Source organism: Cryptotermes secundus, unplaced genomic scaffold, assembly GCF_002891405.2.
Source record: "Cryptotermes secundus unplaced genomic scaffold, Csec_1.0 scaffold426, whole genome shotgun sequence".
NCBI classification, from domain to species: Eukaryota; Metazoa; Arthropoda; class Insecta; order Blattodea; family Kalotermitidae; genus Cryptotermes; species Cryptotermes secundus.
Genome location: NW_019744113.1, coordinates 298444 through 323511, shown reverse-complemented (window position 1 = coordinate 323511; position 25068 = coordinate 298444). Strand labels below are relative to the sequence as shown.

General features: G+C 42.0%; 2 protein-coding genes across 4 annotated transcripts in view; one reads left to right on the top strand and one right to left on the bottom strand.

The window, feature by feature from the left end:
- LOC111874460 (solute carrier organic anion transporter family member 74D) overlaps window positions 1-18334 on the bottom strand; it is a 66878-nt gene extending 48544 nt beyond the window's left edge. The window contains exon 1 of the mRNA XM_023869983.1: window positions 18267-18334. The gene's annotated coding sequence lies outside the window, so the exon portion shown is untranslated. The remainder of the gene's footprint in view (window positions 1-18266) is intronic.
- LOC111874461 (solute carrier organic anion transporter family member 74D) overlaps window positions 1349-25068 on the top strand; it is a 33786-nt gene continuing 10066 nt past the window's right edge. The window contains exons 1-5 of one of the 3 annotated variants that reach the window (XM_023869986.2): window positions 1349-1513; window positions 1979-2077; window positions 18279-18484; window positions 19249-19482; window positions 20599-20787. In XM_023869986.2, coding sequence (XP_023725754.1) covers window positions 18301-18484; window positions 19249-19482; window positions 20599-20787 — 607 coding nt within the window. In that variant the 5' untranslated portion in view covers window positions 1349-1513; window positions 1979-2077; window positions 18279-18300. Of the gene's footprint in view, window positions 1583-1978; window positions 2078-18278; window positions 18485-19248; window positions 19483-20598; window positions 20788-25068 lie in introns of all 3 variants that reach the window. The other 2 variants (XM_023869985.2, XM_023869984.2) reach the window with 2 other exon arrangements.

Here is a 25068-nt window from a genome sequence, read left to right as displayed (position 1 = left end):
ACGCGCATTCATGTAGCTCCATCTTTCCTCCTTCTGTTCTGAGTATTCGCACTTCCCACCCTCTCTTTGTTGCGTAAGAGATCTTACTGCCCTTTGCTTCTTCCTTATTACTCACATCCTTCTTTATCTCTCTTCTTCTCGGTGCTATAAGCTCACGCGATGCAGTGGCTGGCTATGGGTCTGCAGTGCAGAGGTCGAATCCAGGCAGGTGTATGAATTTTCTCTTGGTCACCACAGTGTACAGATGGGCTCTGGCGCTCATACGGGTTCACATCTTCCTTCGAAAAGAATGGCTGCAACGAACCTGACCCTCCACATCCATCTAGTGCCGAGGTCTACATGGTTGATGTTCCCCAACAAAAATGCTTTGTTTAGTTACAGTTTCTCCCGTTGTGCTACATACTCCACTCGTCTTTCATTCTGATGTTTCGTCCGAAGAATATTAAGCGAATTATACAAATTAGGAGTAAGTAAAGTAAAGTAAGCCGGTCACGGTAGCCGAGCGGTCTAAGGCATGTACTGTCTTCGCTCGCTTGGAAGCCGGTATCCTGGGTTCGAATCCCACTCAGGGCATGGATGTTTAGTTTGTGTGTGCGCGTTTTTCTGTGTTTGTGTACAGGTAGAGGCCTTGCGACGAGCTGATCACCCGCCCAAGGAGTCCTACCGAACGTGTAAGATCTAGAAAAACCGAAGTGAACGGAGAAGTTCATGGAGGTAGGCCTAGGCACACTGGGGCTGTAGTGCCAAGAAAAAGAAAAAAGCAAAGTAAAGGTATCCCTTTAACAGGCCGTGGAGGCCCATAGGGCTGTGAGACGTCGAGGTTTTCTCTAGACAATCGGCTCACAGATGGCGGTGAGGTAGTCAGCCTTACGCGCCGGCTGCCCTTTACCCCCCAGGAATATTCCTGGTACTCATTTCTGTTAGAGGCTGAGTCGACCCCCAGGGCCATGCGGCTGGAAGGATTAGATAAATTGAAAAATCCACCTCATCGGGATTCGATCCCGCGACCTTCCAGCTTGTATCATAGTGCCTCAACCAAATACGCTACCGCGTGCCCCCATAAAATCACGAAGTATCCGATTGAACAATTCTCTCCAATCATCTCATGCTAAGGTTCAAATATTCTCGTCCTTTTCTCAAACACTCTCAATCTGTGCCCTTTCCTCGGTGTGAAAGACCAAGTTTTACACCCACGTTGTATAGTCTTAATAGGCATTTGCGTTCAGGGCCACATGACATTTACTTCGAACCAACCATCACAAGTAATGAGCGTGGGACGGCGGTGAGGAGAGCAGAGGGGGACATGCAATATCTTTTATCTTGTACTATACAGTACTGTACATTTGCCGCGGAACAAGCGTCAGTCATCGTACATTATCACGTAGGGATCCGCGTTCAAATGTTTCTCAGTCGCCTTCAACGCGCATGCTTGTCGAGTTCTAACGTCTGTCCACTCCGCAAAGTGTTAGCGAAATTGCGAATGTGTCCCGTGCTGTGATTACCACATTTCATTGTGAGAATCTAAAATATACCACGTATTGGGTACATAACTACTGGATAATTTCATATTTGAGATAAAAGTGTATGATTTTCTTTTAATTTTAAATTATAACTTGAATAATCAAATGAAAGCAAGCGAAGTTTCGGGTAACAGGCTATGAACTCGTTCAGGAAGTACTGCAATTATTTATAAATGAAATGTTACGAAAAATTATTTTGGATCCTTGCCAAAATTATCAAATCTATAGGATTAGATAATTTTACGTCATCTAATAGAAAATATTTTAATACAGTAAGGCTGAATATAAATGCATTTTTGCCAGTTATTTATTCCCAAGACAGCAGAAGTGTAAAACCATTTAGTTTGAATAGTTTCTTGATATTATTAAGCAGTTTGTTGCTGGATATAATTTAAACATTGCAAGATCGTATAAGCTCTGTGACTAGTGAACCAATTTTATTCTTTATCTGCCAACAGTAACGTAAGAAGGCACAGGGCTGTGTGGTGTGAGTTGGGCTTTTAATTGACTTCTGAATGGTTCCTGTGGACTCCAACTAGAGAAGAAATCAGAACAGTGTAAGTAACTTACAACGTCTTCCATTTCTACTAACACCACACTGTGCGTGGTCTTTGACATTTACATATCTGGTTAAGAAATAATACTCTATGTAAGATTTGAGGCTTTCACGGCGGTGACTATGAAGAAAGCAGTCTTCTGTGGTTAACACCACATATACACGGTGCCAAATCCCGGAAGACTGCTTTCTTCAAATAATACTCTGTTGAAACCGAAGTTCCATTGCAGTATTCCAAAGATTCGATACAGAAAAACAATCTCGAATCAGTTACATTCACAGTATATCCTTACAACCATTTATTTTAAGATTCATTTTAATATCATTCCCCCATTTCACGCTTGGATCTCCTAAGCCATATCTCCAATTCAGGTATTCTGACTAAATTTTTTTTTTGCTTTTCTCGTATTTTCTAGCGCTGTTACAGTTGCTGGTCTTCTTATCTTTCATTATTTAATTACTCTAATATCAGGCAGAGATTTTTACCCCTGTAGCTCTACAGCCCTTTGGACTTTCGTCACTTTTTCAGTTTATTTGCCTATACTCAGTCAGTAGGACTCTTTAAGCGGGGGATCAGCCCGTCACAAGGCCTATACGTACACACAGTATAAACGCACACAGACATCCTTGCTCTGAGTAGCATTCCAACCCACGAGTCCAGTGTTTGAGCGAGCGAGCGAACACAGTTCATGCCACTGTGATCCGCTAGGCTGACACTAAAGGTTCTGAGAATCCTCATTATGACATTTATCTGCCGTGTTACTTATTTCTGAGCGGCCTCCGTAGTCTAGAGGTAACGTTCCCACCTCATGACTCGTGGTACGCGGGTTCAAATACCCTGCGGGGGTCGAATTTTTAAGGGCGGAAAAATTCAGGGAACAAGACCTCCGGGAGGGACTTTAAGCTGTGTGTCCCGTGTCGTAACTTTACGGCACGTAAAAGAACCTCATATCCCCAAAGGGGATCACTGAGCCAAATTCCAGGACGTTTCCCGCCCAACAATAGTCTCTAAGGCCTCTGATAAATGGGGGAAGCATTATAGACACCGCTAAGCAAGTGGCCGAACTCGCTTGCTCGGCGGGACTGATGGTACGCACCATTTATCGGTAGGGTAAAGAGACTGGTAGAATATCATAGAGGGAAGCACAATAGATCAAACTGGTCGCGGTGCATGGGGAAACCCACCCTCTCTAAATAACTAACTAACTAAATACTTATTTCTGTCGTCTAAATACTATCCACAGTACTTTGCTTCAAGTCCTGGGGCATCCTTTACACATTCTAGCAGGTCAGGGTAAGAGACGTCAAGTGAAACCCACCAGCTGGATAGCCGTTCCTTATCGGAAATCCGGTTATGGACACACTTCGTACCATCGTTATGTAAACTCTTCTTGACCTTCTGTTCCATAACAAACTTCGTTAAACCGTATACAAGTACGCATGGCAGATAACATTGCGAAAACATCCTAGTGATAATTAAAATATTTTGATGCGTTAGGATGTAGTAATGAAGACCTTGACTCTTGAGCTAAAAGCATTAAAATATTTGCACGTTTCGTGATGTGCTTAAGTACACCAAACTTTGTGTTGTATAAAAATGTTATTACTATCCTGAGCGTTAAGAAATAAAAAGTTCAACTTCGCCGCATAGCAAAATCAAAGCGAAATCCACATTATCATGATTGCTAATTAGCAGCTCAATGTAATTGCAATACACGGTTCGGGTCTCGGTCGAGTCACCTGTAATACTGAGAAGGAAGAGAGATTTGTCGTGATTTTCTTTTTCAATCTGTCCAGAAGAATGATCTTTAGGCTACATTACAATAGTCCATGATTATCTTCCCATTTTGAGCCATTTTGACCCCTGAATGTGGAACTAAAAGGCTTTAAGTAATTATTTTTGTTTGTAGATTATGATCTACGAATTAATTATCAGTCACTCTTGTTGTGAACTTTGAAGTTAACTATGAAGAGTCCTGTCTTATCGGATATACCACCATGTAGTCCGCTGAAAGCCAATCGACGTTTCGGAGGAATATGTCGGCTGCATATTTAAGGTCGAATAATAATTCAAGTTAGAAAACAGCATGAAGCAGGTAGTAAGCAGAGCTGAAGATGGAGGCGACATATTCCTCCGAAACATCAGTTGACTTTCAACGGACCGTACGGCGTTATATCCCGATGACAGTCTGTTCATTATCAGCGTTGTGAAAAATTCGTATCGTACGTTTGAAGTTGAGTGATTGGTTCGTAGTGACTGTGTTGTCCTGTGTGGAGGTAGCGGCCTTACGACGGGCTGATCCCCCGTCCAAGGAGTCGTACCGACTGTGTACAGATTAAGAAACTGAAAAAGTGGCCATGGTCCACAAGGGCTGTATAGTCGTACGTAGATAGAATGAAGTTAAAAAGACCAAGGACGGCGTTGCAGTATTTCTCTAGATCAACTCACTGAGTTTTTTATCTTCTGTGATATGGCAATGTGTAATCCGGTAGATGCTCGCCGACGTTTCCGTAATCTCTTCGTCCTCACTTCTTGCTCATTGCATATTTTCGAACCAGGATATCAAGGCAGTATGTCCCCTGAAAAGTCGATAAATTACACGGCGCTGTGTTTGCATATCAAGCAAAAAACTCCGAGGTTTCTTAGTCCCCAAGCCAACTATATCGACCGAGCGCCCGTCGCTTCTCGGCGAAGTTAGTGCCAACTTTAGCGGATAGAAGGTGTCGCGTGGTCAGCGCAACGGATCCCCATGGCCGTTAATTTCGGTTTTCTAGATCGAAACCGCTACTTTTCCATTCAAGTAGCTCCTCAATTATCCTCACGAGGCTGACTGGACCCAGTTCGAGACCCACTACTTCTCAGAAAATTTGGATCTGTAGCCAGGAACTCTGACCGCTAGACCCCAGAGGCGGTCAGCTAATAATTAGATGTGTACAGGTGTGTGGGAGAGACTGGGTATCGGTCCTCCGAAAGTCCGTTTCTGTTTTACCGGTGCGTGAATGCGAAGATGTCGCAAACGGCTGGACTAAAGCAGCATCGCGGATTCTACTTACAGGGACTAAGGGTGAAACAGGAGAACATCAGGTTGGAGAGCTGGTTTCTTCATCTAATCAAGGATCTTCAAAACAGAAACCCGGACCCCTACATCTCTACACCGAGTCAGTCTGTACAACATACGGACAAACAGAAATTCACGTCCCAGTTATGAGTTCATTTTGTTCGTTTTGTATAAAAAGGAACGTTTAACACAATTTCAAATAATATTTTTAGAATTTCATGAGACAAACATTTTCTTTATTTACTTACTTACGGGGCGGATAGAAGTGACCAGAAGACAAGTAAGAAGACGTAAGAAGATGCTGGATGACCTTGGGGATAGAAGAGGATACTGTCATTTGAAGGAGAAAGCTCTAGATCGCATCAAGTGGAGGAACTGTTTTGAAAGAGACCGTGGACCTGTCGTCTTGACAGATTACAGATGAATTATGGAGCTAAGCCCTTCTTGAGGAGAAGCCAATTCTGCAGCTACTCAAGAATTTCCCAGCATTTTATGGAACCCGAAGGTTCATTATCATGTTCACAAGAGCCCTCTACTGGTCTCTATTCTGAGTCAGATCAATCCAATCCATACCATTCCATTCTATCTCTCTAAGATCCAAAGATCCATTTTAATATTGTTCTTTACGAATTTTAATTTTCATTGTTTTCAGATAGTCTAAATGTCAAATATTAAATAGACCATGCAGTTAATATGCCGATCACATTGGCCGAGCGGTCTAAGGGAAGGAGTCCTACCGACGGTGTACAGGATCAAGAAACTGAAAAGTGGCGCAGGGCCAAAAGAGGGCGGTGCAGCCATAGATAGATAGCTATTTATTATTATTATTATTATTATTATTATTAGAGGGGGTGGGTTTCCCCATGCACTTAGACCAGTTATTGGTTCACTGTGCGTCCCCCTTTAATTTCTACTGTCGCCATACCCTACATGTACTGGTGCGTGCTATCAGCCCCGTTCAGCCAACGAGGTCGGTCCTCGGTATCTCATATTTCCCCCATCTACCAGAGGCATTGGAAACTACTTGGGCGGGAAATGTGTTGCCTAATTTTGCTCAGAGGTCTCCTAGAGACATGAGGATCTTTTACGTGCCGTAGATCTACGACACGGGATCCACGGCTTAAAGTCCCTCCCGGAGGGAGGGAACCCGCGTACCTTGAGTCATGATGTGGGAATGTTACCCCTAAACTACGGCCGCTTAGATAGATAGCTAACAAACATATCTGTACAACGTACTCCTCCTGTGTGCACTCTACTATCTCTGTTAAATAATGGCTAATTGTCAATGGATTAGACAAATATTGCCTACAGATAAAGTTGGCTTTGTGCAAGAGGATGACACGGCTGACTTTCAAGGTCTTCAGAGGCGTCATATAAACTTCACAAATGGAATGTGTCGTTATTTAACAACAGCAGATGCACGATGGAGAAAAGGCGTGACCGAATACAGGATTTATCTTGAGAGCATGAACTTAACAGGCATTTAACTCAGTGGAAACTACATCTGCTCTCTGATTTAACAGTCAGTATCTCAGTTTCCGAGACATTTATATTCAATTGAAAAAGAGCACATTTAGTTTGCCGGACAGCATTCGGCGATGAAACAACCGGAAAACACTACTTCCACGTTGAGCGTTCACTTTATATCTTAAAAAAGGTAAAGCTACCCCTGTAACAGGCCGTGGAGGCTCATAGGTTTGTGAGACGTCGAGGCTCCCACATCTTCTCTAGACAGTCGGCTCACAAATGGCGGTAAGTTTGTCAGCCTTACGCGCCGGCCGCCCTTTACCCCCAGGAAGATTCCTGGTACTCATTTCTGTTACAGGTTGAATCGACTCCAGGGCCATATTGCGGCTGGATGTATTAGGCCAGTTAAAAAAATCCACCTCATCGGGACTTGAACCCGCCACCTTCCGGCTTGTAGCATAGTACCTCAACAAACTACGCTATCGCGTGCCCCATTTGATACCTTACAAGGGACATCTATTAACTGCATGTTGAACCTATTAACTGCATGTTGAACTAGTGAAACAAGACGTGCATACTAAGGCAGAGTTATAGGTTATGACGGGGCCGCGCCATAGCTCAAGCGGTTAGTCGCGGGCTTCCCACCGCGACTGCCCGGGTTCGAGCCTGGGTCTGGATATGTGAGATTTGTGGTGAACAAAGTGGTGCTGGGGCAGGTTTCCTCTTAGTACTTCGGTTTCCCCTGCCAATCTTCATTCCACGAATTGCTTCATAATCATCATCATCCGGGGCTGGTACAGTAGGCCAGTAGTGGCCGCAGTACCCAGTGTACTCAGTCTCACCCCACTACTACTGCTACTACTACTACTACTAATAATAATAATAATATATATTTGAAAGCCAGTACGTTACTGCAGGTAGCTTCGTCTGTCCTCTGAGTCGTTAAAAGTCCAGCCACAATTCAGAAACGAAGTTATGACAACGTTCTGGTTGGTTAGGCCTATTGCATAACATACGAAGCGTCAATATTGGTCAAATGATGACTGTCAGGAGAAAACCAAAGTACTCAAAGAAAAACCTGACCCCAGCGATAGTCTGTCAACCACGAAGCTAATGTGAAGAGTTTTAGGATTGAACTAGACATGAAGGTCATATTTCTGTATGTAATCGCATGAGCTATGGAAAGAACACTAATTTTACATGCGATATTACTTTGTATGGTATAACTTAAAAAATTGTTGGGATTTATAAGAAAAATTTGAGATTGTTTGGAAATTTTGAGGTGATGAATTTTTATACGAGTGGAAGACATGTATATAAATGACCAATACGAGTGCTATTTCGTCCCTCCGGATTGCAAATGTCCTATCCAGTTCCTCCCCCCCCCCTCCGAAGATACCCTAACGTTTATTTCTAATTTCCGTCCATTCTCTTCTTCCCTGTTTCCTGTCTTCCCTCTTTCTCTCGCTTTCTTTCTTCCTAACTTCTTTCCAACCTTCTCTTCTTTCTTTCTTCTTTCGCTTTCTCTCAGAGGATTACAAAATCCAAAATTTATCATGCTTTTATGGAAGCAAGAATTTCTCCCCCCACCCCCCGAATGTTTGTGCCCAGCAGTATCGTCTCCTATTTTCCACAGCAACTCTGAGGACTCACGTACATAACCAGGGAGGACAATATCAAATATGGGGCAAATTTGTCCCATTTAGAGTAAAATCATCTCTTCTTACCCCTGTGCTACACAAATGTGTTGCCATTTATTTCAGGCTTGAATACTGCATGGACATTTTTATGGCATAATGTTTAATTAGTTAAATACAGGAACAACTTTGCCTTTACCTGCATGGATATTTAGGCTTAGAGCAAACCATGACCCAATGTGCTGGGCCATGGTTATTTGTACTCCTAACCTCATGGTTTATCTCCCAGTTGGCAGAACTGCCTCAGTGTACAGTAGCATATCTGTTAAGTCCCTCTACACATTATCCCTAATGTGGTTATATGATGCGTTCATCTGGTTTATTCAATCGGTCAACATGATGTTATTTTTGAGAAATCAACGCTGCAGTTCTGTGTTCGTCATATCCACGCAGTTAAACCCAATTCTGAGGCAGGTGAATGTCATAATCATTTTAAAGATCTATTTATCTAAGATCCATTTTAAAATTAACCTATCTGTGCGTAAGGCTCCCAACGGATAGGCTTTTCATACTAATATTTTACATATATTTCTTGTTTCCCCAGGCAATACAGCCCATAGATTTTATCCTTTTTTATTTAATCGCCCTAAAATGCAAGAGTGCAAGTCATTAGGTTTTTCATTGCGTACTTGTTACTTCCTGTCTTTTAGGTTTGAATATTCTGCCTAAGAGTAATGTCCTGTTATCACTCACCCTCAACAGTTTTTCATACAGAAAGAGATAGAAAGAAACAGAGTGAGACCAAGTTCAACATCCAAATTTTAAGCCTACTGTGGCGTGTACACCCGTTGCTAGACAACGCCTGCAACACACGCGAGACCAACAGTACAGGAACAGTGTTTTCTACGTACGCGGACGGATCGTTGCTATGCAACGTGAGCGCTGTGATGTAACACAACAATACGTGGCCGTCACGTGACATGTTTCCTGCACGTGCGTTGAGGTCACACGATAGTAGTGGGTAGCGATCACGTGACACGTGTTTACGGTGATACATTGTCTGTCCCTCGGCTATATACGTGAGTGTCATAGATCAGTTAGCAGTGAGGAGTTATGAGAAACAGTAGCGGCAGAATGACGAGAGGAGATCGAGTTGGAAGTATAAGTGACAGTGAGTGTGTGTGTGACATAGTCCTGAGCGGTCCTGAGTTCAGAGTTATGAGTGGTGAGAGAAATAGCAGCGGTGGAAGAACGCGAACAGAGTACAGAAGAGTACAGGAGGTCGGCCTGTGTGGATTTTGCGTGTGATTGGAAGATTTTATGTGTAATATTTGTATTGATTTGAAGTGATAGTTTCTGTGTTGAGATCCGTTACTACTAGACGACTAGTGAAGACAGAGAATCCTAGTGCGTGTTCAATGGCGAACTCTAAATTGTGTAAATCAGAGATATCGCTGTAATGCATGTATTTAAGTGTGATTAAGAGAGAGTGTATAGCCAAAGTGCTAATAAATCCATCCGAACTGGAACCCTTCATTTTTGTTGCGCTTATCATCCTACAAGTGACACTATTATTCATGCAACATAATAAATGTTTGCTCTTGTAAGGCTGCCTAACCGTTCTCCCTGACTCCATAGTGCAGATGTAGTCTATGTCTTCTTTGTTCTCAATGCACGAAATAACTGAATAATGGGAAGGTAGTGTTTGACCGTCTGTTCAGGGATTTTATACTAAATTTTGTATTGGAGACTTTATTATTCTTCTTCTTCTTCATGTCATCTCGGAATCATCTAAGTGCCTATTGAAGGTCAACATTAAAGTACAAATATTGCATAATTTTCATGGTTGGAAAAACGGCCCTCTTTGAGCCATAGCCTTCCTTAGAAGATTCTGCCTGACTACATCCGGTTTTCACTTCTTTGATTTTGGCAGCAGTATTTATTTTTACAGAGCAAGGTTTTCAGTCTTACCTCCAACCACCAACCTGGAGGGCCAGGTCCCTGTATTTATGTTCCCCAGTGACATGTCACAGTTATACCCCTAAGAGCTGGGTTCCATTTTCGGCGCCTCCTACGACTCGCAGGGCTGCGGTGGAGTTATTCGACCCCGCCTCCACACAGGATAACTAATCTAAGTTACAACAGGTCTTCGTTAAATAGGATCCGCACGAACAACAAAGAAAACAGAAGTCACATGATTCCTAGCCAGCGAGTTCATTGGCGCACTGACATTGCCTAGCAACGAGCTATAACATTCGTTCACTGAGATACATCTTACATTGCTGCACGTTCGAACGTGTTTACCGAGCAGTTGCCTAGAAATGCTTTGAGCAAATCCGTGACATTTCATCTCATCTTCTTTCCCATTGCTCGTTTTTTTGAGGTGGCTGCTGCTCAACCGCTACCACCGCTCCCTCCCTAAGGTCAGCTCGTCCCGAGCCTTATAAGGTTCCAGTTAGTCCAGGTTCTTGCCATCATCCAAAGGTTTTCCTCGTTTCTCTTTCCCACGTTGGGCCGTAACTCCTGGAGTAACCGGTACTCCCTCATACCCGGCTCTTCCTACGCTAACATTGCTAGTAGGTTCTTCCGTTTTTGGGGGGCCCACCCCTCCACAATGCCCTGTTCTTGATTTTCCGCTCCGTAGGGGACCTACTCCTCCACAAGGTCCAGTTTATTTTCCGTAACCCGTTGGACATCCCGATTGCCCGCTTCATGAACTCCAGTCCGAATGCCTTACTGTCCAAATATTACACATAAAGTCTTCTCCTCACAGCCGTACTCTAACCCTTAAATACACTGCACTCTGCACTAATCTAAGCTACAAGAGGTCTTCGTTATATAGGCTCCGCAGGACAACACATAAAACACAAATCACGTGATTACTAGTCAGTGAGTTCATTGGCGCGCTTACTGTTGCCTAGCAACGAGCTATAATATTCGTCCACTGAGACGCATCTTCCATTGTTGCACGTTGGAGCGTGTTTACCGAGCCGTTGCCTAGAAATTCTTTGAGCAAATCCGTTACAGTACAAACGCTCGACGCTGTGTGAGTGCGGGTACACTCGTACTAAATTACGGGACAACAAATATGGCTCCTACTCAGAGAGATTAAGCCCTCCTCTAGTCGAAGAGGAGACCCAGTTTCCAAACACAAACGGTCTTGGAACGAACAAAAATTTGATCATTGGTCCCGACGGGGCCCGAAACCAAGATTGACTGTGCTGGCGAGGACCAGCAGCGATTGGACTGGACTGGATATAGCAGGAATTCACTGCTCTGCTACACTATGTTATGTTGGTTGCCCGGTGATTGAGGTCAGATCTTTCTTACGGATCCAACCGAGTAGATGCCTCTGACCCCCTCACCTGAGGAAGGCAACAGATCCAGTTTCCGAAACATTATGTTCTTTAGAATAATGGGCGATGGACAAGGTCCAACAACGTAGTAATCCCGGCTGACAATTAGGCCTCTATTTCACTTTGTAATGCACTTTATGAAACCCTTATTTTCTTCCTCTGAAGGTGCACTCCTGGGATTTTTTCTATTTGAAAATATGCAAGCTCATTGTCAGTTTCTGAACGTTTATTCACGCTGTGACGAGATGACCATCATGTGTGGGTGTGCTGAGCGGGCATGACTTGAATACTTTTGTTTGAATAGTCATGGCTAAGTGTGTTGTCTTACTTAGACAAGCAATGTTAAACGTACAGCGAGCGATTCAACCAGGAAATACAAGTATATATTGTGAAGGGCTTTAATTGCATTTTGTATACTCAGACTATCTAGTGAAGCTAATTAAAATTTTATATATATATATCATTATTGGATTTCACAACGTGTACTCTTCTCCAAGTATAATTAGAATGATCAAGTCAAGGAGGATGAAATGGGTAGGTCATGTAGCATGCATGGGGGAGAAGAGAAATGCATATAGGATATCGGTGAAAAAGCCAGAAGGAAGGAGACCACTGGGAAGACCAAGGCGTAGTTACGTGGACAATATTAAAATGGATTTTAGAGAGATAGGATGGTATGGATTTGATTGATCTGGCTCAGGATAGGGACAAGTGGAGAGCTCTTGTGAACACGGTAATGAACCTTCGGGTTCCATAAAATGCTGGGAAATTCTTGAGTAGCTGCAGAATTGGCTTCTCCTCAAGAAGGACTCAGCTCTATAAGTAAGTATGTCATTATTGGCGACACCGTTTAGATTAGATTAAATATAATAAATACCGTTAGTGCACCTAGTCCTTAATGAATAATCATAAAGCACAAGGTTTGACCACATATGATCATCTTGCATGGCCCTGAAGATGATCATATATGGCATAATCATGTCTGGCTTCATGATTATATTAAAAATAAACGTAATAGATAGTATTTGTTGTGTTTAATTTAACTAAAATATGTTTACATTTAAATGTAATTCAGAGTTTCGCGAACCGCAGGCGAACTACGAACCCGACATGCAAGTCTCTCTGTGTGGTAAACTTGTATTGCCGTTTATTGTACTTATCCGCCGTTTGTATGTAGGCCCATGCCCGAAGCGCTCATGTATACAAATTGCATTGCGAAAATACGTACTACTGCCTCTGCCCCTGCCTGCCTCCTACTGTATTTTGCACTTAATATTCTGTGTTCCTTGGGCCCAGAGATCGGATAAGAAATAACCAAGCTCCATGGAGAAACATTTGTCTCAAATCTTCACTCACTCAGCTAGTTAATAAATTCCCTGTTTAATGACTCCAAGTTTCATTACTGTTCCCATAAAATACCTCCACCGGACATCATCCTGAACCAGCTTACATCACTTCTTATCACCAAACACACATTTATCTGTTATCCATTTCAAGAGTGCCTGGGAAAGAAATGAAGAGCCGAGATAGTGCAGTCGGTAAAGCGACTGGCTACGGACTGGACGACTAAGAGGTTAGAGTTCGAACCCCGGTAGGGTTAATAATTTTCAATTCTCCATGTCGTCCAGACCGTCTCTGGGTCCCACCCAGCATCATATCCAATGGACAGCGGGAGCTCTCTCCGTGGTAAAGCGGTCGAGGCGTGAAGCTGACCATTCACCTCCAACTAGCGCCGAGGTCAAGAAAGCGCGGGTCTATACATCCACTCCCATAAGCCTTTATGGCGTAGTTCTTACTTAGTTAAGCACAGGAACAATTTTCCTGGGAAAGAAATGCATGTTGATAATATTATTTTATTCTTTATGAGTACTCCTATTTTGTGTTCATTTCTGTTGCTCAGAAACAAAGACTGCACTGTACGAGTATACCCTGCCAAGTAATACAGTACATTAAATTAAGCTCCTTTGGATTCTCTGATGTTTACGTTAGCTGGTTTCGAAGTTGCTCATCCAACAGATGATTTTGATTCAAATTACATTTTCATAATCATGTTTATTTCTTATTTTCTGAATGCTTTATGCAGCCAAACTCGTTTTGTAATTATCAGGGCCCGGATTTTGATATGTCATCTTTTTTTCCTTGTATCCTATGCGATGCTCTTAAATATAAATCTCGGATATGAGCTGTTGGTTACATAAATTTAAATTTTATAGGTAATTTTTCGTCATTTTTTGACATTTTTAGGTTTAGGTCATTTTTTCATTTGTGGGGTAAATTTTTGGACTTTTAAGAGTATTTCTGGTCATTTCTGTGAATTTTTCTTCATATGTTTTCTGAAATGTGAATAACATGGAAGCGAAGTGTTCTTTCTTTTCTCCTTTAGGTCATTTTTCTGGATTTTTTCGGTCATTTTATAGGTCATTTTTTGAATATTTTCATGTTATCAAAATCCGGGTCCTGCATATTACATTTTTGGGTCATATTTCAGGTGATTTTTCTGGACTTTTTCGGTCATTTTTTTTAAATATTTTCAGGTCATCAGAATCTGGGCCCTGGTAATTATGAATCAATGTTGAATTATTTACGTTTTGAACGCTTTATCCCAGCCGACAAAACCTTGACGCTTTATTTCTTACTAACATTTGCAGAAACAAAATTGACTATTGTTCTATTATGGATATTGTTGGTCTCCGTGTACCAACTAAGGGCTTTCCCATCTTTAACTTCAGTAATGTCTCAAGAATTAACCCTTCAACAAAGTACGTCTCGGCTGCAAACAAAATCTGCAAATCTCTGGGCGTTTTCAATAAGCACAACATGTCCCTTCAGGATACATTGTCCTTTGGTTAATCCTGCTGAGTTACGTCATTATCATCTTACCTGTATTGTTTTATTACGTATTATTAAGTTTTAGTCAAGTTCTAGTCCTAGTTCTAAACTTAATCTTGCTTTTGCTAAGTAAACTTTCAGTGCTCGCCTGTTATGGGCCACTAGCTGTTGAAAAACACTTAAATAAAGGAACTGAATTATTATTATTATTATCATCACATCATAAATTATAACTTTGATTTTTATTACTATTTTATTACCATCATCAGCATTACTCAGATGTTATGAATTGCATTGTTTTGTACTTCGTGTGTGTGTTTGTTTCTTACACTCGTCCTCAGTTTGTAATTGGACCTTGGGTTGCTGAGTTAGCACGCAAATAAACAAGAAGTCAATGAAATTATGATCGTCATCAGCATCTCCGCTGCATGGTTTTCAGACCAAAGTCAAGAATTTTAAAAAAATCAAGTAGATTTATTATTATTATTATTATTATTATTATTATTATTATTATTATTATTATCATCATCATCATCAACACGACTCTCGTCATAATTACCACCAACATCACATGACTTTAAACCTAAGACAAATTTGTGCATGTGATCACCGTTCTATAATTATCACATTATTATCTCACTGTCATTATCACATAAGGAGATTAACTCAAGGTGAGATGGGTTGGGAGATGAGAAGTCCACGTGTGCAAAGAATTAGAGAATAGAACACTTGAGAAATCAAGACGTAAATATGAGGACAGTATTAAAATATATTAAAAAACATATTTATCGGTTTTGATCAACGCGTTGCCAGGTAACAGCTTTGTAAACAAGGTCCAACACAAAACAATAGATGAGGCTGTGTTTTCCATATCGTCTCCGCTACGCCCAGTGCTGGTAACGGACCAATGAACTCGCAGTCTGACACGTGATATGTGTCTTCTGTGTGCTCTGCACCATTCAACAATAGAAGGGCTGTGTTTTCTGTGCGTGGTCCGTGCCGAGCGGATATAAGATAATATGGGAATGGGAACGGATCATTCTAATTATACTTGGAGAAGAGTAAAAGTTATGAAGCTCTGATTACATATACACCACACATAATTGTAGTATTATTTTGTTGCTGAATATGCTTGAAATTAACATGTGGCATATGCCAAGAGAAGGTAGCCAAATACAGTATATCTTACGAAACTTATGGATATGTGAACTGAAACATTCGCATAGGTATACTGATGTATTATATACATAGATCTGTCAAGTGTCCACTTGGGTTATCCTGTTGTTTATAGATTAGATCTCTCGACACGATTGTGCCGATCTATATGGACATCTATGTGAATGTTTCGAAAAGGAAAGAAATCTCCCAAGCCGTTATAAATCAAGTGATACTCCACGATAAATGACAGCTATCACAGAACACACACACACAAACAAATGACTGCTTACTCGATTTTCATCTAGTACATAACTTACATTCATGCAACATACTAACGCCTGACAGTTGTTGCTATAGTAACCCGAAATTGCTTAATTTCGGAGCGTTCAACTCACTGTTATTAAACCTTCCACATATATATATATAAGGATAAATAAATATAATATGATAAAAACAAATATATAACTAATACATTAACCTTCTTACCATAATAAAACTATAATGCTTATGTACAAAGAAACCAAAGTGATGTCAGCGAGCAGTTTAGGATATTACCGAAGGAATTTCGTGATTCATATAGCTCAACTGTCATTGTGAGATTGGTAAATTTAAGGGAGAATATGTGCTGGATGTGTTACTTCAAAGAAGAGAAATGCCTACAGAAATTTGATGGAAACTTTTCTTGATAAATGACCACTTAGATGGGAAAATAATATGAAGTTGGACTTCAGGACCACATGCTGTCAGAATGGGAGGTGGATGAGACTGGCTTAGGATTATGTGCAGTGGATTACGTTGATCTAAGAGTCGTTGAACCTTCTGGATTCCATTAATACAGACTTCATTATATAGTTGCTCAGGTAAAAGCCTGTAATTACTTACTGCCTTAGTGGGTCAATTATTCTGTTAAACTGAAATGTGCTCACCATATCACGTGAACACCGTGTAAATCAGGCGTATTTTTCACCCAAATTTGAAACAGAGTAGCTAATTCCGCTAATTTATAAAAAAAACAAAAAACAAACTCCGTGCCCTGTAGTCCGTAAGCTAACTATACCGACCGAGTGACCGCCGTTTGTCGGCGAAGTTAGTGCCATCTTTAGCGGATAGAAGGTGTCGCATGGTCGGCGCAACGGATCCCCACGGCCATTAATCTCTGTTTTATAGACCAGAGCCCCTACTTTTCCATTCAAGTAGCTCCTCAATTATCCTCACGAGGCTAAGTGGACCCAGTTCCAGACCCATTACTTCTCAGAAAATCTGGTAGCGCCGAGAATCGAACCCGGGCCTCTGGATCTGTAGGCAGGAACTCTGACCACTAGATCACAGCGGCGGTCCGTTTATTTATAATAATGCAGCTAAAATCAGCACTTGGTCATAAGTAATTTGTTCTCAGACGATTTGATTAATCAGTAAATGGAGCGAAAGCTCAATATATAATTTTTATACTGTCACGTGTATTAGTGACTATAGACGGGGTTTGGATTGGTGAATAGATTTATTGACCACGTTTTTTTTTTCAATGGCTCTTCCAGCACATTCAGGGCCCAGGCCTTTTATTCAGTTCCATAATCAGTTTTCACGGACGGTAGGACTCTTGGATGGGTTATCAGCCTGTCGCAAGGACTACCTAAATACAGGACAATGCAAACACAGAATAAAAGCATACATCAAACATCCATGTCTTGAGTGGGATTCAAACCCACGATCCCAGCGTCCGATCGAGCGAAGATAGTTCATGCTTTAGCACGGCTACTGTGACCGGCATTTATTGACCACTTACAGGTCGTAACTACAAATAACTAATTGTATTACTGCCAATTTCCACTCTACAAATCGCTCCACACTGAGCCTTGTCCCTCCTTTCCCTAGTCTTTACCGTGGTAACAGGTCTCCACAATAACTACTCAACTGCAATGTCTTCACTAGACGTTTCGTAGTAGCTAATCTTAGCAATGGAGATTCTTCAGCTTCCGTTGCCCGCCGGTTAACACTCCACAGCTGAACCCTCAACTGCTTACACTCCGTTGTACTCCTTGTACTCCTTTCGTATTCCCTAGTTCTCCTGACTGTGCCCTCTTATGATTCCTCGGTACGGACCCCACGGAAAATTGTCTTCTTTTGCCAAGAATGCGAGTTTATTGCTCCATTACCTAGCAATGAATGTCCTTCTATTGTTGAGAGCGTAGTTTAGGGAATGTGTTTACCAAGCCGTTGCCTAGCAATGGATATATGCGTCACAATATTATAACGGTCACTCTTTCAATAGTGTAAGAATTAAGTAACTGTCTCCATAGTATGAAGTCGTCTTTCAGCAGCTAATAGTTGCTCAGTTGGTCAACAAATTCTCATCTCTTTATGGAACCCAAAAGGGCACTGCAGTGTTCACAGGGGTCCGCTTTTAAATTGTCATCATTCAGTTTACTCCAGATCATACCGAAAGCTCTATTTCATTTAAGACATTCTTGACCATACCGGAACTCGAACTCCAACCCCTCGGTCGTCCAGCCCGTAGGCAGTCGCTATACCGACTTCTGATATTTTGTTTACTTAGTTACTTACTCAGTCATGGAGCTGAGCCTTTCTTGAGGACCACCTCTTGCCGGGTGTCCGCGACTCCTTATTCAGTACATTCGCAGCTTCCCTACAGATATTTTGTTTACTGTGTTTAAACGTTCACTTACCGTTTGTTACAGAATCTGCCCTATATTGGGCGCCATGGCGGACACATGCGGCCTGGGACCCTGCTTCCGACCGGTGTGGCTGCGAAAGTACGCAACACCCCGCTGTTTCCTGTTAGTGTATGGCCTGCTGGGTACCATACAAGCGATGGCGTACATTTACTTCGTGGCCACTCTTACGACTCTGGAGAAGAGGTTCAAGATACCCAGTAAGACGACAGGTATGGCCTGATTCCATTCTGTGGCGGATAAAAGGAGAATAAGTTCCGTGAGGTTTTTCACGCATTAAAAACATGGACTATCATCAGCTTTTAATTTATAGTATTTAAATCGAAATTGATCCTCATAAACCGAAAATAAAAGTTGAGTCTTAATCATAATTTCAGATGGAATGCAAAGTTATTGGAACCATAAAATACATAATTACTGATTTCATTTGCTACATCTGTAGCTACGTGTACAAAAATGGAATAAGGCCCACTCCAGATTTTACTTAATGCTTTTCTTGACACCGTAAGAACACATGTCGTAATTTATAGTACCGTTCCGAAAGTTATCCATATTTGGAATTGCATGAATCTTGATACAGGCCTTACTCACTTACTTACATATAGAGCTGAGCCCTTCTTGAGGAGAAGCCAAATCTGCAGCTACTCAAGAATTTCCCCGCATTTTATGGAACCCGAAGGTTTATTACCGTGTTCACAAGAGCCCTCCACCTGTCCCTATCCTGAGCCAGATCAATCCAATCTATACTATCCCATCCTATCTCTCTAAGATCCATTTTAATATTGTCCACCCACCTACACTTTGGTCTTCCCAGTGGTCTCCTTCCTTCTGTCTTTCCTACCAATATCCTCTTCTCCCCATTCGTGCTGCATGCCCTGGCCACCTCATCCTATTGATATTATCAACACTGACTAGATGTAATTCATAAATAGGCCTTGATATATTCTAATTGCAGTGTATGTTACGTGTGTTGCAGGTATTGTGATGAGCGGAAATGAGATCAGTCAGATCGTTCTGTCACTAACGCTGTCTTACTACGGGGGTCAGGGGAACAGGCCACTGTGGATCGCCTGGGGCGTTGCTTTCTCCGGATTATCCTGTTACATATTGGTTCTGCCACACATGGTATACGGACCAGGAAAGAATGCGCTGGCTCTCACGGAAGAGTATTTTGACACACACTTTTACAACATGACATCTGAGGTTCGAGGTCAGTATCACACTGAGTAAGAATTATAAGAACATACCGTATACGACAGCGGCACGCGGTAGTGTAGTTGGTTGAGGCACTGTGCTACAAGCCAGAAGGTCGCGGGATCGAATCCCAATGAGCTGGATTTTTTCAATTGACCTAATCTTTCCAGCCGCACTATGGCCTTGGGGTCGACTCAGTCTCTAACAGAAATGAGTACTAGGAATATTCTTCGGGGTAAAGAGCGGCCGGCGCGTAAGGCTGACAATTCTACCGCCATCTGTGAGCCGATTGTCTAGATAATGTGGAAACCTCAACATCTCACAACCCTGTGGGCCTCCACGGCCTGGTACAGGGATACCTTTACTTTTTACTTGTTTTACTGTATATGACTTGGGATCTTTGCTTTGTTCACTGACTCTCGCCGTGCACTTCGTTGCATTTTTCAGCATGATAAGATTATAATGACACAACAGTCGAGGTGGGTACATCTGGTAAGAATAAGATAAGTACTTTGTTTACTTGCTCTCGTCTTGCACCTTATAGCAATTTTCAACCTGCGAGAGTCGAGACCGGTACCATATGGAGTAAGAACAACATGATCGTCCTGTGTATGACTTCAAAACTTTTCCACCCCCGTAGAGACATGCACTAGCATAACATGGGATATAACGATCAAATCAGTTCCACATTTAATAAGAATATTCTGATTTTGTAACCAAATAGCATCACAACTTCATTGACATGCTGTCTCGGTGTTTCACAAGAGGGCAGAGCCTTGTTCGGTAGAGTTCGATTACAATGTGACGGCACATGCGCAGAAGATAATTTTCGTTTTAGGGCTGAAATGAGGAGTCCACGTTCACTTAGAGAAGATATAAGGGACAGACAGTTTATTTAGCTTCCGGCAACCGATTTCTGACTTGGAGTGGCTAGTAACGGGATTACTTTGCTATCCCGTTACCCCTTCACTTCATTTCCTTCTTGCAGGCTTATGCCATCACATAGTAATCGAGCTCTACCACTCTGAGGATTAATAAAATCATACTGTACAGCACTGAGCACTGGCTATTCATACACATTTACATGCTTGAGAACACAATCATTTTTGTGAATAACGTTCCTCTGTTACAGATGATTCGCTGGCTGTATGTTCGGCTACAAGCTACGACAAGACGTGTGAGGAGATGGCGTCCATAATGCCGCTCGTCCTCATCTTCCTGTCTCAGTTTGTGCTGGGAATAGGATCCACGCTCTACTACGCCCTGGGACAGCCCTATTTGGATGATAATTCCAAGAAGACGCAAACACCAATGCTGCTAGGTATTATGAACTTAAGAGCATGGTACAGAATCGCATGTCTAAAAGTTGAGTGTTATGCAACTGGCCAGATAACCCAATACATTTATAGAACCCAAACGTTCATTATCGTGTTTAAAAAAAAGAGTTCCGACATAGGATCCTTATTGAGCCTGCTAAATCCATTCTCCGCTTTCTCATTCATTCATACTTTCTTTAATCTTTCCATTATGTTTGTTCCATTTCTTCCTACCATCCGTTCTCTTGCTTTGTTTCTTTATCCCTTCTTTCCCTTCGTATCTTGTTTGCTCGTTTCTTCCTTTAATATTACTTTCCATTTACTTCCTCAGCAGTCCACTGAAGTGTTATGAACACGTCATGTTTATTAAAAACGGCCCTGCGTTACGCCTGATAAAGACAGAGATGCACTGAGCTTGCACAGCCACTATGGAGTATGTTGTTTTGGTTCATGTAGTAGTTGCTGATTCATGTTGCTTGCCGCGCCTTTCATGGTTCTGACTTCCTGCATTCCTCAAAACTCTGAAGATTAGAGTCTTGTACTGTACTTGAAGAAAGCAGTCTTCTGGGATTTGGCACCATGTATATGTGGTGATAACAGACGTTTCGGAGAAACGATGGAGGCGATACGTTCCTCCGAAACGTCGGTTAACACCACATATACACGGTGCCAAATCCCAGAAGACTGCTTTCTTCATAGTCACCGCCGTGAAAGCCTCAAATCTTACATTGCACTGTACTTGTCTTCCATTCGAAAGCTGTGTTGCAGTGGTTACCGGTTTTGGTTCACGAGATCCTAAGTTCGAATATTAACCCGTAGACCGCCTACTTAACCGAGGGTTTTTGTGTTTTCCCAGGAAAATTATACAATACGAACGTATATTTCGATATCCTTTCTGATTCATTTTAACCATCATCATTAGTCTATATTCGAAGCTATACCTCTGTAATTTTTATTAGCGGAGAAACGTCTTTAAATAAATAAAATAGTTTTTTTCGGACTTCAATTCCATTCTACTTTCCGTTTCCGTTTAGGATTAATTCAATAACATGTCATTCTTTGTTGCAATGAAATCCATTTCAGTTTAATTAAGGGTTTCATAGCCTACTTATTTATTGTCCTTTTTGCCGTATTAAACGCAACACTTATTTTCGTCTTTTCTATATCTTATTATACAAATTTTTTTTCGGCCTCAATCGGCCATCATCAAGTGTATACTCTTGCTAAAACGGTTGCACTGTCATGTTTTTGTATGTCGCTTGTAAACGCGTTGTTATTTTTATTTTTAAAATCATTCAAATTTCATAAAATCGCTGACTAATCCGCGCTGCATCTGGTTGTGAGGTGTGGGTGATATGTTATTTTTGTTACGGTGATACGTTGATATTAACTGACTGCTCAGTCGCTGAGTGTTGCATTTAAGATGGTGGTTACACGTACGTACTAGTGCAACAGGATGCTAAGTACAACATACAGTTAGTTGTTAAAGCAACTAGGCTAAGGGCCCGACGACCGACGAATCGGGGTTCGATTACTGGGAAGGATAAGAGAGATTTCTCTTCTAAATTGCCCCCAGACCGGGTCTGGGGCACACCCGGCCTCCTATACAATGGGTACCGCGACTGGTTCCCCGGAGACAGAACGTCAGGAGCGTGAGTGCAGAGGTCAACAATGGTGAAGCTATGCCCCTACTCACAATTATGTCTTCATGGTATAGTGCTTGCTTAATTAAGCACAGGGAAGACTTTGCTTTTGCTTACTTCACAGAGAGATGTTATCATTCCAGCTGTGCTTTGGTGCGCTCCCAAGAGATTTGCCAACCGAAATATTTTACTGCAGGTCTTACCTTTCCAATGCATACTAAAAGCCTAGCCCATAACATTTGCTTAACCACTAGATCAACACTGAGTGAAGAGCTTAAATTGCTAACTTGCCTCTGTGTTAAGCCTCGATTACCTTGAAGTGTATCTTACTTTCAATACCAATGCCATGCAAATAGCGAATTGTTCTCAAAGTGGAGACAGACAATAGACAGTGATTTCATCTCAAGAAGGCACTGACCTATGTACAGCGATAAATTTTTACATGTCCATGTAAGTCGCAACTGGAGGTTACTGGTAGGTAGCCAGTATCATCCAACATTGCAGGCCTCTTTGACTGCGAATGGATTCAGAAGACTGGTTCTTTCCCATCTCGCGACCCTTTCTAATATTCTTAAGTACCACACATTAGCCCCTTTCCCTTTCTACATGTCCAGTAAATTTCTTTGAGAAACATGGATCTAGTCTTTCTTGATTAGTTCATAATTAATCAGATGTTAAAATAATCTTCTGCTTTCCTGATAACATACTGTTTCTTTCTGTGTTGAAAGATGGTAGCCTTTCATGCCGGTGCTCGCGATAAAAAAAAAAAGCTATCGCTGTAACAGGCCGTGAAGACCCATAGGGTTGTGAGACGTTGAGGTTCCCACATTTTCTAGACAATCGGCTTAAAGATGGCGGTAAGGTTGTCAGCCTTAGGCGCCGGCCGCGCTTTACTCCCCACGAAAATTATTTGATTAATTCCTGGTACTCATTTATGTTAGAGACTGAGTCGACCCCAGGGCCATAGTACGGCTGGAAGGATTAGGTCAATTGAAAAAAAATCAAATGACCTCATCGGGACTTGAACCCGCGACCTTCCGGCTTGCAGCATAATGCCTCAACCAACTACACTACCGCGTGCCCGATAAGTATCAGTCCAATATTCACATCACACATCTTAAAAATCAGTCTCAGCATTATTCCTCCATGCATGTTCATATATTGCGATTTTCCAGCGTTTCTTGTTCCCTACCATGCGTGCTACATGCCTTACATGTCCCATCCACCTAGTATTTTATCCTTCTCAGAGCAAAATGCTCATGTAGCAGCAACATGTAGCACAACCTGTTATTTCAGGCAGTGATGGACAGTAAACTGTGGAGGGGGGGGGGGAACACAAAGAGAAAGGAACGGAAAAATAATGTGATAATATTATGATAAAGAATGGCTGGTTTTTCCATTAGAAGTATGTCATTACTGACAGTGACAAGCTTTCCAAGACTCCTCGGTGCAATGACCTACATCACCAGCATTTTTGCAGTTCTGCTTTATCACGAATTGGATGCGCTCTGATTTGGAGAGTTCACGTTTTGCAAGTGTGAACTCGTTATTGAGTACACCGCATTGGCTTCGTTTTCATTCACTGCACAAAAACTCGCAAGAATACATCGTCCCATACTAACCACACTGCCGACATCACGCTGAATAAGAATCGAAAAATATTTTCCTTGTAATGGTTTAAATATTCACCATCTCACAAAATAAAGATTATACATTGTACTGAAAACTGTGGTTCACATCATCTACCAGTTGTTTACGCAATGAGTCATTTTTTAGGTAACTTAGTCGTGCTAAGCATAGGTTATATTTCACCGACAAAAAAACTTCATGACCTATAGTCCGCAAGAGAATTATATCCACCGAGTGACCGCCGCTTGTCGGCGAAGTTAGTACCAACTTTTGCGGATAGAGAGTGTCACGTGGTAAGCGTAACGGATCCCCACGGCCCTTAATCTCTGTTTTCTAGACAGGAGCCGCTATTTCCTTGAAATAGCTCCTAAATTATCCTCACGAGGCTGATTGGACACCGTTTTCAGAACCACGACTTCTCAGGAAATCTGGTAGCGCCGGGAATCGAACCCGGGACCTCTGGATCTGTAGGCAAGAACTCTGACCACTAGACCACAGAGGCGTATATTTCACCGTTACAGACCAAAATTAAAATATCTTACTAGATTTCAATTTAGACATCCTAACACCAACTTTAATATAGACCCGTTATCTACTTTCGAGGGTGCAGCATTTAGCTGGATGGACACGATATGTATGGGTATCAATGTATGAGCACCCATTCAGTCAGAAGAGTCCGACGTATTCGCGCGATGTCGGACTGATGCATAAGGCCTAAGTTTGCCTAACGTACCAAAGTACGTTAGGCAAACTTAGGCTTACGTACAAGCTTACGTACCATGAAATTTTCCTGCTTTCTCCTGTATTCGTTTCCTGTCCTATATGTTACCGAATGATGCGCTGAGGCAGACGTTTAACCCCACCTACCACCAATAACAAGGACGAGCAGATAATCGTAAATCGCCTCCTATCTATACATACAAAACTCTTAGGTATGTTTCCGCTCCTGGCCAGTTGCAACCATTTCGCTGGAACGCCGATGGAGACGCCACTTGACGTCCTGATTTAAAGGAA